General features: G+C 43.2%; 1 protein-coding gene across 5 annotated transcripts in view; it reads right to left on the bottom strand.

Annotated features, from left to right (window-relative positions):
• LOC117706201 (ubiquitin-conjugating enzyme E2 E2) overlaps window positions 1–14,413 on the bottom strand; it is a 267,546-nt gene that overhangs the window by 22,814 nt on the left and 230,319 nt on the right. For all 5 annotated transcript variants that reach the window (XM_034499072.2, XM_076931606.1, XM_076931605.1 and 2 more), the window contains one exon: window positions 5,687–5,834. In XM_034499072.2, coding sequence (XP_034354963.1) covers window positions 5,687–5,834 — 148 coding nt within the window. The remainder of the gene's footprint in view (window positions 1–5,686; window positions 5,835–14,413) is intronic.

The raw sequence follows: 14,413 nt of genomic DNA on the forward strand, positions 1-14,413 counted from the left end.
TGAGAAGTAGCAGGGGGTCAGGAGTGTGGAGAGCAGAGAAGAGGAGGTTGGGGGTAGGGGAGGGCTGGGGGGAGCAGACAGAGAAGAGGCAGAAGGGCAGAGCTTTGCAAGGTGCCCTAAGCTCTCCTGCAAGAGGCACTGTTGCTCCCTGCTCAATCAGGGGCCGAAGCCCAGGGATTCCTAGCAAGAGACTTACACAAGGGGAAGAGCAATTGATCTGGACTGGAGGTGCAATGTGTGTGCTGCAGACGGATCACACACATTACTGATTCAGAGTGAGGAGCACCATGGACTTGTGGTGTAGGTCACAGAGGGGTCACCCCAGGCAGGCAAGCACTGCTCTACCTGGCTTAGCACCTTTCCTGTGGCCGAGGACATGGTTCACCCTTCTCTGAATTGCCTTTCCTATCAAGATTCTGGAAAGAGACAGACAGAAGGCAGTACGGGACAGACCACGTTGAGAATGTGAGAACAGCTAGCCATGCTGCCATGGCCACAGCCCTGAAGGCTAAATAAAGATTCTGTTCTCAGACCCTGAGAACAAAAAGATTCTGTTCTCAGGCCCTGAGGACATCAGACACCACTAATGAAACCATGGAATATAAGCGTTAACAAATCCCCCAAGCCAAAGACTGAAGAGTCAGTCTGGGGATACATATGGCCTGGCGGGCTAGAATCGCCAGTGCAACTGGTGTCCCCCATGCCCTAGGTGGTACTGTAAGTAGCCTGAGATGGTAGGATACTTAGGAAGGTTGAGGAAGACAGGGATGTGATAGCCACACAGGCACTGTGCTTACAGTAAGAGGGCTGGAGACTCAGGTCGCTAGGCTTGGGGAATCGTTCCTAGTACACTCTTAGTGATAGAAAGTAAAACCTCCTGCTATAGTATTCTTAGCCTTGTACAGACATTTCTGACAGTCACTTCTACTAGAGTGACATCATCTTCCACCAACAAGAAGCCACGGGACAGTAGGAACTAAAGGGAGACAAAATTAAACTGCAAAGTAGATTAACACGAGAGATGGCATTTCGAGTCTCAAAGCGGCAAGTGGTAAGGAAATAGGACAACCACAAGCTACTAAGTAATTGCATTTGAATGTATTGTATCTTAGTTCTTTCTTTTTGCAGTTTTTGGAGACAAGGCTTTCTATAGCTCAGGCTGGTCTTGAACTACTGGTCCTCCTGCCTCTACCTGCAGGTGTGTGGCACTAAGCTCAGGATTTTATTTTGACTTTCTATGTGTATTGCTTTGGTGCTGGTACTCAATCCATGGCTGTACCTGTTAAGCACTGGCTCCACCAGTAAACTGCCCCTGCCATGCACTCCAGAGTGCTTCCAGAAGCTTTATCCAGGGGCACATGGCAAAACCTAGCCTGAGTATAGCACTTAAAACCTTTCTGTTTATGTGGATTGAGAGCTTGCTCAACAACTAGAACTGGACATATGATAATAAGTTTCACTGGGAAACTTATTATATAGCCCATGTGACCTGATAGCTGTATCACTCCTGAGAGAAGATGTCATTGAGTCTAAACCATGGCCATGGGGCCATATACAGTCAAGAGTGACCATGTGCACTGCCCAGAATAAAGTCCTAAACTTACTCCACACACAGAGTATAAAAAAAGATTGATTGTAATTACTTTTTATTTTTTGTCTATATGTGTATATGAAGAGAGAGAGTAGAGAGGGAGAGTGAATGTATACCATGTGTGTGCAGGTTGTCTGTCTGTCTGTCTGTCTGTCTGAGAGAGAGAGAGAGAGAGTAGAGAGAGAGAATGTATGCATGGTTGTCTTTATGTGTGCATGAAGAAAGAGTAGGGGGGAGGGGGAGAGGATGTCTACATGCATGTGCAGGTGCTCTCAGAGGCCACCAGATCTCCTTAAGCTGGACTTGTAGGTGGTTGTGAGCCACCCAATCAGGGTGCTGGGAATTGAACTAGGGTCCTCTAGAAAAGCAGCATGGAATTATTAACGACAGAGCCATCTCCCCAACCGAAGAGATTGTATTTGTGTTTCCGTGTTTGCATGTGTGAGAGACTTAAAATACACCAAGTATGGCTCTCAAATCCTGAGCCTTTTGGATGACAGGTGTTGTAAATATCAAAAGGCTGGACACTCCCAGCTGTAGATAAACCCAAGTGCTGAGGGCAGGGCGGTTATGACATGGGTTTTTGAGCCCACAAGTCAAACATTTAATCTGTGTATATACAGTTCACCCTCTGTACAACAGTCAAATAACTTACAGTGAAACACATTTACTCAGAGAAACAATGACGGCAGAAGTAAAAGCTACTTAAAAGCATGGATGAAGCTACAGGCAAGGAGGAATTCTATTACACAGATTCTATGTATGCCAAAGGATGGTCATGTCGGACTGTGGGATGTTCAAGACAGCCAGGCTACCTGATAGTCAGAGCAAAACAACGCACACAATAAGGAAAAATTAGCATGCTAACTTAGATATATTAATTAAGAAAAACAGTGTTAACTCATATGCTAATTAAGAAAAACAGATCTCTTACTTAAAATATATAATTCTTTCCTGCCACTTAAAAAAGAAGGTTCCTTTAATCCTAGCATGGAAAGAATTAACAACTGAAGGTCTTAGATCAGCACCATTTTTAATAACCTTCACTTAAAGAGTAACAACAAACACACCCATTAAAATCCAACCCAAACGCTCTCGACTCAGACATTCTCAAGGCAGGGAGGGCAGTTTGGTCTGAGGAGACAGACCAGAGTGAGCAAAGGGTCTTTGTTTGTATTGAGGATTTTTGTCTCTTTTCCAATTTCTTCCTTCCTTTTCATTTTTTCCCCCTGCACAGGCTCATTATGTAGCTTAGGCTAGTTGCAAACTAACAATCTTCCTGCCTCAGCCCCCAAGTTCAGGGACTGTAGGCAAGTCCCACTGAACATTCTCTCACTGTTTGTGTTTTCTGGGTCTTTCACTAACAGTGGCCAGATGCACGGCTCTGATACTTTTGTCCAATTCCTTAAGGAACTTCAGATATAAAAGGTTTAGATAAGACACTGGTTGTAGCACAGAAGACTTGAGTTTGGGGGAATGTCTGATTCAGCACTTGGGGATCTAAGCTGTCCAACTCTGACATCAAGTCATCATTGGCAGCATGTTGGCTCCATTCTTAGCCCTAAAATAAAACAAACAGAATAAAAATAATAACAGAAACTACAAATACACAAATGGTGGTGTCTAGGAGGAAAGCTCTAGCAGAGCGCCTGGTAAAAGGCAGGCAGGAGAATTCTAATTCTAAATTCAGATGTAAAAGCTTTTCAGTGCAAGCAACTTCCAAACTGACAAAATCAGAAAGAATTGCTACAGGGAGAGCATGAATAAAATTCATGTAGCAACAGCCAATCTCTGTCTGGATTTTCACTGAGAGGGGCCAGGAAAATATGCAGAGGAAACAGCCAAGCACAAGGTCAAAGCCAGGGTAATTAGCTGAGGCCTGTCTACACACATGAGACCACAGTGTAAGTCACTGACAGTACAGAATCCAGCTGATCCTGAGTTCCCAAACCAAGAGACACAAGTGAAATTAAATGCTTCACTTGGGAAAATATTTTAATATTTATTTATTTTTATTCCTGTGCGTGAGTGTTTGCTTGCATGTGCACACCTGCTGCCTTCAGAGGCTAGACAGTCAGCAGGTCCTCGAGCGGTGGCAGGTGGGTGTGACTGCCTGGTGGGTACTGGGAGTACAACCTGAGTCATCTGCAAGAGCCAGTGTCACCTCTCTAGCCCCTTACAAGTTTTAATAGGAGGACCATCTTAATAAGAAAGCCCAATCAATTGTTGGAACCTAGGTAGAATATTAAGGGCTAGACAGACTGACTGTTCAGGCCTAGGTAGCAGTTACCTGGCTAGCCTGCCATTTATAAGGAAACATTCTTACACATGTCTGCTGTTAGAAAGGAAACTTTCTAATGCCAGATGGATTACATATTCTATAATGTTCTGTGTCCTTGGAAACCAATCACCATAGAAGTCAGTAGGTCTGTTCTGTATAGTTAATCACAATTAGCTTAGACCCAAACCAATCATCCAGTAGCTCCTCCTGCACCCATGTATAAGCTTTTATGGTATTTGCCCTTGTAAGTTGCTCCTAGGATGGCTTCAATATGAAAGAGACACCTGCACCAATATAAGAAACTATTTAGAATACGACTTGCATTTTGAGTAGTGTCAAGTAAAGTTTAAGCTCCCAAGACAGCCCTGGAAACTGACATCCTACTTGGCAGGAAGAGACATGTTCATCAGTAATTAACATCCTGGTTGGCAAGTTAAGATATGAATGTTAGACAAGTCCCATCCTGGTAGACAAATTAGGATATGAATATTAGACAAGGCAAGTCCCCAGCCACAGTTGAATACCCCAACCAATGGGAGCAGGGTAAGTGTACAACAAAGACATGTTCCTAAGGAAACCTCCTATCCCTAAATCCTGATTGGTGAAATAACAGCACAGATGTTCGTGGATCTTGAGCTTAAAAACCCTGTAGGATCTTAACTCGGGGTCATGGTCAGTTACTGAATCTGCACCATGGCCCTGGTCAACCAATCCTGGGGCATATGCCCCATAAACTATCCTTGTCTGACTGAGATCAGTGCTTGTGTGAGGCGATTCCTGGTCCCCAATACCAATGAAGTAAAGTGCAAAAATTCCAACCCCCTTCTCACAGCACCGAGTTACTGAGAGTGTTGTCTAGCTTTCCCGAAGTACTGAGTTACTGACAGCCCTGTCTAGACAGAAGGCAGATGAGATGAGCTCAGGATACCTCTTCTAAAAGAAAGCAGGTGCTCACAGCTCACTCAGGCTAACAGGCTACATATCATCAAAACAGAAGCAAGGACACAAAGAAAGCATCCTTGCAACATCACGTGACAGAAGGCAATAAGTACTGCGGTGTGGGCCTGCAACAACAGTCATCAGCACCCAGTGTCACCTAAGTGGACTTTACTATCTGGTAAAGTAACTAAAAATATTTCACAGTGGGAGATGGGATTTCATAAAATACTGAAAAAAGCAAGGTCCATGGGGAACATGAACAAAATCTACTCTGAGATTTCTGTGTTTTCCACAGTCAAGTCATAGATGAAGATAAACCAGAGTTGATTAGTCCTGTAGCTAACAGAGTTGTCAAACACACGTACACGATCATACGTAGAAGAAGACACAGGGCTAAGAGCCTGAGCACTAAGCACAGCGCTGGGCTGGGCTGGCTTTCTGGCAAGCCCTACTCCCTGACTCAGGGCCATCAGCTTACCAGGATGCTGGCTGCTCCTTCACTGAAAGTCACATCTGTGCGGTGCTGCCTTGGCTGTCATAAGGTTTTAATAGCCCACATTTCTCAAATTAACATGTCTACTGGTATCTAATTAAAGATTAAGCTATTCAATTTGAATTTTTATTATTATTTTGCAGAAGAATTTAATGCATTCTAAAAATACATGCTTTCATTTAAAATGATTATTCATTAATTTTTATCGCATTATCTTTTAAGACTTTTGGTAAATAATAGGTTTTAAAAAATAAAAGAACCAATTTAAAAAGAACACAGTTACATAGTATGGAAAGTTAAAATCAACAGTAATGAGCAGCAGTAACAGGTTCCAACGCAGCTGTGCCCTGCTCCAACCTGGTACTAGACCCAGGGGACTCACCAGGGTTGCAGTCTGTAAGTAGTGAGCAGATGGACAGGAGGACTTTAGAGATGGTCAGGGCTGGACTCCAGTTGTCCTTGAGGATGTCCAGACATATCACGCCCTGGCTGTTGATATTACAGTGATAGATTCTCGTTCGAAAGGTGACCTGGGAGAAAACACAAAGTTGCTGTAACACTCACAGCAAAAATTAGGACCCAGTGCTCCTGGGGATGAGCCCTGGGCGTAGCCGAGGAGTTGATGCGACCACAGGAACGCCTATGAGCAGGAAATGGGCTTTGACTTGTGAAATGTTTTTTGGTGAATTCTAGTTGTTTTACCTTTCAGATTTAGAAGATCCCAGAACCAGAAAGCTTGGGAATAATGCAAAGATAAATAATGTTCTTTAATATGGTTTTGAAGCATGAATGGAGATATGCAAATATGTCACGTCTTTTTTTATACAACTGTATGTTATCACTGTATTTGTTACTGTTTAACTGTACTATCTTACTGCATTATAATTTACACACCTATTCCTTATTAAATTTTATATTTTGAATGTGCTATTAATATAGTCTTTTTCTTTGATAGTAAGATCACTATTATACTTGTCTTACATATAATTTGGAAAGTTATAACATAAAAATACTTCTAGGAAGGAACGAGACTCAGTGGTTAAGACACCATTGTTCTTGCAGAGGACCCAGGCTTGGTTCTCAGCACTGACTGGCATTGACTTACAAGTGACAGCAACTCTGGGTTAAGGAGATCCAGTGCTCTTTTCTGGTCTCCAAGGGTACTAGGTACACATATATGTATGTAGATACAATACTTATATACATAAAATAAAATAAAATAAAAATCTTAGAAGAAATATCTAATATTGAAAACAAGTCTGGCTCAGTTTTGGCTAAGCAGCAGTAAGATTTAAATGCTACTTATTATGTATGGCTATAAATTTATACTGCTCCAATTTATAAATAAATTTTGGTGTTCTAAGGAGCAGTTGTTGGCACTCTGAATTCATAATGGCTCAGAACCAGGAAAAACCACACATGACAGACAGCCCTCTGTGGAATCAGGGATCCAATATCCATTCAAACATTAGGAGCTGGTGTAATTTGTATGATGCCACATTCCAGGAAGGCTGATCCATGGTTGCTGAACAGCATACCCTATCCTTGGCCAGATCAGAACCCAGCATCATGCCAGGCCACTCCACAACACAGATCTCAAATGTCCAGAAACCCTGAAGAAAGTAGAACCAGCCTTCTTCAAAATGCACTGCTGAATGAGCTACAAGAATTTCTAGAAACCACAAGATCCAAACTGTCAGTCATCAATAAGTAGGCAGCATATGTGCTGGGGTAGGTTTGGGGACAAGGAAGGGGAGGAAGGATGGCAGACAGGCTTCATAAAATAAAAGCTTTACTTCTGATACTGTCACGGAGAAGGCAGAGGAGATCTCTGGCCTGTATGTGGCCAGGGGTTTCAATCCAGAGCCTGTACCTCAGTCAGTGCACCCCAGTGGCGCATCTGTCAGGAAGTGGATGCCTTAGAGGGAAGAGCAAGGGAACTCACTGTGAAAGCCAGAGTTCAGGACTGGAAGAAGCATGAACTCTTACTGTGAACAGATTCATCACACACACACACACACACACACACACACACACACACACACACACACACACACACACATACACACACACCACTAAAGGGCTGACACCACTCTGTGACTACTAGAATGCATCAGAAAAATAACAACTTGGGATCAGTTGTAGCTAAACAGCCAAAAATTATACAGTAAAAGCCAACAGATGAATGAGGAAATGACATGTTTACGCTCACAGAGGAAATGTTCACTTTCACTATATAATTGTTAGGTTAACCAGACCAAATATTGGTAGGGATCCTGAAAATTTAAACAAGTAAAATCAAGGGACTGAATGATGTCAACCACTACATTTGACAATTACAGAACACATATTCATGTCAGTCATATATGAAACACCTACAAACACTGGCTATATAATAAGGTACAGCACAAACCTAAGGTCTTTCAAAGAATGGATATTAAAACATACTGCAAGATCAGAACCTACACATGAAAGAGTTCCCAGTGCCCCCTGGTTATGTTTGGAAACAGGAAACCATATTTGCAAACAATTCCCTTCTCTGGTTTCTTTCTGTTTTGTAGTGGGATATTTTTCCCACAAGTTGGGAGGAGCTAAGGTGGGACAAGGGAGGAAGAGGAGGAGCGAGGCGAGGCACAGGGAGAGATGTAGGAGGATGAGGAGCCACGCAGGTATGGAGAGCAGTCCTGGGTAACAACTTATATTTAGGTTAGCTAATTGGGAAACACCTCTAATTGTATGGGCACATTGTTATTGAGCATTACCAAACATATAAAGTCTTTGATTAATATTTAAACATTAGAGTCTCATTCCATACTGGGCCCTCGTGGATGGCAGGATGGTCTGGGCACTGCCCAGCCTGGCTCTGCCAATCTCCCATGCTGGCGTTTTGTGGGTGACAGGGCCGGTGTCTCTGGCTGCCTGAGCGGCAGTCTGAGCTAAGCGGGGGAGAAAATATGCTGATGGCTACAGGCCTCAAATGATAGGTCAGTCTTTTCCAGCTTCTTGCCTGCTTGATTACTAGCATGCACCACCAAGAGCAGGGTGCAAGTAATTTTTTGACTAAAATCAAATCCATCCCATCCCCCACTAGACTCAGCTACATGAGAATGCAGATGCTGGGCTGGCAATATCAAACTCTGTCTTTCTAGTACAAACAACAAACAGTTAAATACACATGCACCATTTTAAATGTGTATGTTAGAAAGCGAGAAACGCACTGAAAAAAGAGCAAGTGTCTGACCTAAAAAAATAGAACAAGGGAATAAAAGACACAAGAGAATAATGAGATGAACAGAAGTCTGTGAGCACAGAACGCCCAGTGTTATTGCAAACCCTAGGAGAGTTGGAGTACAGAATGAATGTTTATTACAGTCATTGTGAATGAAGAGCGGCTCATGCACGTGTGACATGGAAAACACTACCAAGAATTAATTAATTACTCTAAGTTAATTCTCACAACAACTCCGTGAGGCAAGTGTCAACCCACTGTAAAGTTAAGGAAACTGAGGCGGATGCCCTGCAGCCTTTGTCCTCCACCCACACTTTCCCTTTAATTCTGGGATACTCATAAATTCTACTGTAACAAATAATACAGAGAGCCCACATACATCCCTTGTCCAGCTTCTTACTATTGCATATGCTGCAGAAGTATCCTACGCTGTAGAAACAGGCATTTATGTAGTCCACTGCTTCCTGGGTCTTATTTTTATTTTATACTACATTTATTTTTAGGTGTACTCATGTATATATCTATCTCCATAGTTAAGATATAAAAGGAACCTATCATAAATACTTAGTACTCTCTTTTAAAAATTTACTCTGACAATTTTATACATTCATGTCAGAGGCAGCCTTGCTTATACACTGAAGGCCTAAAATCAGCAATAGGCCTAAGTGTGCCTGCTAACACAAAGTCTTGGGTCTCTGTGGAAAAACACTGAAACAGATAGCTATAAGATATTGTAAACAGGCAGCTTTGGTGGAAATTTACCGGCCTGGATGAGAACAAGTAGTCACAGGTCTTGTGGATAGTCATAGACCTTGGGCAGCCTTGGTAGATAGTACCAACTTATATAAGGACAAGTGAATCATAGGCCGAGTCATAGTGACCTGTCCCCTGAACCTTCACCCAGCTGATACTCTGTTCAGAAAGATATCTGTACTCCCCCTGAACACTTATGCTCCTGTGTCATCCCCTTCCCCACATCCTGCCTCTATGTGCATATAACCCCTGTGTGAAAAAAGTAAAATCAGCGGTTTGATCAGCCTATAGACAAGCTGTCTTTCTTTTCGTTCACCTGTCCCCCATCTTCTCTTTGAGGTGATCTCCCTGGACCCCTGTTCAATGCCCTGGTGTGGGGGCACATTCATATAATATATCTGGATCATATTCTCTCTCACTCTCTTGCGAAACATTTCCCAAAACATCTTTGTCTCACATTCATGGCCTGTCATTTTGTCTCTTGTAACCCACTGAGCCCTGTGCCAGCGTCTGGCTGGAGTGTTGGCTACCTTGTAGGGTTGGTTGTGCAGGCCTTGTTCACGACTGCAACTGCAAGTCACATTCAGAAGACAATCTCACATCACCTCCCACAACCTCTGCCTCTTACAGTCTTTGCACCCCATCTTCCTTCACACTCCCTGAGTCCTGGGCATGGTGATAGAATGTGCAGACTTTTGCTATGAACAATGACTGTCATCTTTTAGTTCTTTAATTCCTCTCTCTCCTGGCCAGAGCAGTTCAACAATGGAATTAGGCAGCACTGAACCTTTCAAATTGCTCCATTCACCCAATAATCCCCAGAGAGTCACCACATTGTTACATGACCTAATAATTTTTTATTTTCTATTTTCTGTTTTCTATTGCTGAGTAGTATTTCATGGCACACAGATGTCAGTTTGTCACTGTCCCATTACTGTAAGGATACACTATGACCAAGATAACTCTTTTTAAAAGACAGTGTTTCATTGGGGGCTTGCTTACAGTTTCAGAGAGTTAGTCCATGATCATCACGGCAGACAGGCATGACATGGGAGCAGTGCCTGACAGCTTTATATCCTAATCCAGAGGCAGCAGGCCTGGCATGGGCTTTTGAAACCTTAAAGCACACTCACAGAGACACACCTACTCCAACAAGACCACACCTCTTAATCCTTCCAAACACTTCATAAACTGGGGTGTGGCTGGGGGGACTAAGCATACGAGCCTATGATGGCCATGCTAATTCAACAGTCACAACCACTTACTAAGTAAAGGTGCACGCCTTTAATCCCAGCACTTGGAAGGCAGAGAGAGGCAGGCGGATTTCTGAGTTCGAGGCCAGCCTGATCTACAGAGTGAGTTCCAGGACAGCCAGGACTATGCAGAGAAATTCTGTCTCAAAAAATCCAAACCAAACCAGTCCAAACCAGTCCAAACCAGTCCAAACCAAAACAAAAAACAAACAAAAAGCAATAAAAAGCAAAGAAACCCTCTGTTTTTCCCACTCACACACAATACAGAATATTTTTATGATTACATGTGGGGTGACAATTACCCTTCACAAAAAATTATTTGACACCAGCTGGGTTAATTCAATTTTGACAACTTACCCTTGCAGGAAAGTCAAATGCATAGCTTAGAGTCAGTCCTCATATGACTGCCTCCTACCTCAGACTTCACTCTCCAGTCTGAGCCTGCAGAACTCAGAACCAACTACCTACAGCTGGAGTCTTTCTCAGTTCCTTTCCTGCGTCCATTCACCTGCTACTGTAGCTTCTGAAACTCCAGTAAGTCTGCACCCACATCCCTGCTATGTCATACATGACACTGCAGAGGATGCTGCCGAAGGCCACACTGAAGAAAGCACAAGGTGTAGGGCAGGGGTGTGATGTTCCTGGGTGACACCCACCTTTATGAACTGTGTAGCTCAGGAGCTCAAGGACACTGATCACCAGGGTTTACTGCCCAGGGATGTCAGATTAAATCAATGATCAATATAGCTAGCTTTCTTATTCAAATCTGTCATTCTCCAGGACTTCATTATCACAAATGAAGCTGTTGGGAACATCTTCCCCATGTGTGTGTGTGTGTGTGTGTGTGTGTATGTATGTATTCTGCCTGAATCTGTTTTGCTTTGCTACTAGTGGGATAAATCTGTAAGAGTAGGCTGTAACTGGTGGGTCAGATGAATGACTGACAATTAATTTTATAACCCCAATGGCAATGTGATCCATCTTCTCTGCATGATTGCAGTGTCTGGTGTCACCCCTTGCTTGGGTGTGGTGGCTTCAATTTGCATTTCCCATCACAGATGAAGCTGAATGTCACGTGCTCATGTGCTATATGGTAACCTTTATGCTCTGTTCTCTTTTCTATCTAAGTGCAGTTGCTCCCCTCCTAATGACTCTAATAGGATCCTGTAAGTGGTTGCTTTTCTTGAGACAAGGTCTATGTAGACCAGGCTGATCTGAAACTCATGATTCTCCTGCTTACGCCTCCTGAGTGCAGGACTAGCATGTGCTACCAGACTCAGGTTCTAACAGTGTTTTCAATGGAGACATATCATTTAAAACGGAAACGGAGATAAACTTGTTTACAAAGGAATGGACCACAAAATAGCACAGTCCTTAGAATGTTTCGGACAGTGAGTGTTTTACTTGTGTTTATAAGTGCTGATCGAAGAGAGATGCTCTTGGGAGGGTCACCTTCTATCTTGACAGGTGCCACTGAGTTAAACAGACAGCTTGGGTGTTCATACATGTTCTGATGTAATGGTGTTCCTAGCCCTACCTTTCAGAAGTGGGCAGACTCCTGATCCCAAGTCTGAAGCAGGTGCCGCTTCAGTAATGTGACCTAGGATCTCTCTCCCCACGCTTTCCCCATTAGATCCCTAGTCATTTCCCAGGCTTGCCATGGCTGCCCTCATTCTACTGAATTATTTATTGAGGTGTTGTCTTACAAATGTTGTCCAGTGCAGTGCCCTGCACAGAGCAAGAGCCCACTGTGTGCTGAGCAAATGTGAATCTGAACCGGACCAGTGCTTGGTGCAAAGGCGGAGTCCAAACATCGTAGTGTTCCTTAGAGATTTATAACTTGGACACTCAGAAAACTGGGAAAATTCCTGGAGGGAGCAGGAACCTTTTATGTTAATACTGTTGACACAGGGTCTCACAAGTAGGTCATGCTGGCCTTGAACTTGAGATCCTTCTGCTTCAGTCTCAGATACTGGGAGACAGGCATGTAATCCAAGGTACAGGACATTGTATATAGCTATTTTTTTCTGTTTGTTTATTTTTGTTTGTTTGTTTGAGACAAGGTCTCATGTAGCTAGCCTCGAACTAATTATATAGTCTAGACTGGCCTTGAACTACTTGCTGATCCTTGTCTCCACCTTCAATTGCTTGGGTTGCAGGCAAGTACCACTAACATCATGTCTGGCTAGGAAGATGCTCCGAACATTTTTCTGTCACATGCAGCTTTCCTAAATTTTCCAGTAGATAATTTCAGAAGATATGCCATAAAAATAAACTGGTAATAGGAATCTAGTAAGCATTCAATATTAATATTTTTACTGTTCCTATTTTTTACTTATAAATTCGAGAGAGAAAAATGTATGGTCTAGTTACATGAACAAGGATGTTCTGCAACACAGGCAAAAACTTGTTAGTGATGTGTCTGAAACAGCCAGCACATTCCAGATCCCGAGAAACACAGGAAAACAAGAGTGAATCCGCACAATTCATATGGGAGTATTCAGCCTCAGTCAGCTCTTCAGAAGGATGCTTAGAATATCAACAGATACCAAGAATTTCAGAGGCTGTGAGAGTGCCTGCGTCCCACCTCCCAACTCAGACTCGCCTCCGTCCCTCGCTCAGGATACTGAGTCTAACTGTATGATCTCTTCAAACTCTGACACGACAATGACTGAGTTCTGTGTCCCAAATACTCACACCTACATCTGTATCTACAGCTGTCCCCAGACAGAGTTCAACTGCTGATGGAGCAAACGGCCCTCATTCCTCAAGGAGACAGGAGGGAGTAACTTTCAGAACATTCCCCATAGATTCAGACATTTAAAAAACATGATTTGACTACAATGACACAGAAAATGCATTAACTTAGGAATGGCTAATTCCTAGGTTTGGCAAGTGTCATGGCCCAAGCTGCCTCACGTTTGGGGGCCCAAGTGTCTTGGACCGTTCTGTCAATGTTGGGACCTGCACTGCCCAAAGCCTTGGAGGCTAAGTTGTTAGAGCCCACACTGTCCCAAGCTGCTCAGGTCTTTGGGTCGGGGTTCAGCAAGAGAGAGAGTGAGGACAGATGCAGGAAGGGAGACCAGACAGAGTGTGATTCAATCCCGTTTATTCTTCAGTCTCTCTTCTTTTCTCCAAGTCCCTAGTCTTGAGTTCCTAGTCCCTAGCGCCTCCAAGTTCCAAGTTCCAAGTTTCTTCTTCCAAGTGCTAAGTGCCATATAATGTCTAATAACTAACCAAGTTGTACTGTAAGTTGTACTCTCTAACCTAATTCCTAGTTCCAAGTTGTACTGCAAGTTGTACTCTAAGTTGTCTCCAAATTGTTCTCTCTAATATCTAATAACTACTCCAAGTTGTACTCTAAGTTGTTCTGTCTTAATGCCTAATTCCTACTCCAAGTTGTACTCTCTGAAGTGTCTGATTCTCTGATATGCTCTTCTGTCTGCCTCTCGACTTTTATATGTCTCAGTTCTAAGCCATGCCTCTAAGTCATGCCTTTAATCATGCCCTTAGGTCTTGTCTCTAAATCTGATCACACCCTCAAGTCACACACCTTTAAGTCTCACACACCCAAGGGAAGATCCTGGGTATCTAAAGCAAGATGTTATCAGAGTGTGCTCAGCTGTTGCAGGCTGATGTAATCAAGTCTCTTGTCAGGGTATATGGCTCAAGATGGCTGCAAGGATGATAGCCGCCTTCTGTCGGCTCCCCACAGGCAAGCATGGTTTTAAGGCACATATGTGAAGTGGACAGAATAATGGCCTTCCCTCCCAATAGGAACATTCAAGTTCCTGGGACCCAGGAATGTTGTCATCTCCCATCAAATTAAGGATCTTAATACTGGCTGATTTTTCATAGGTCATCCAGATGGACC

This window comes from Arvicanthis niloticus, chromosome 3, assembly GCF_011762505.2.
Source record: "Arvicanthis niloticus isolate mArvNil1 chromosome 3, mArvNil1.pat.X, whole genome shotgun sequence".
Classification (NCBI taxonomy): domain Eukaryota; kingdom Metazoa; phylum Chordata; class Mammalia; order Rodentia; family Muridae; genus Arvicanthis; species Arvicanthis niloticus.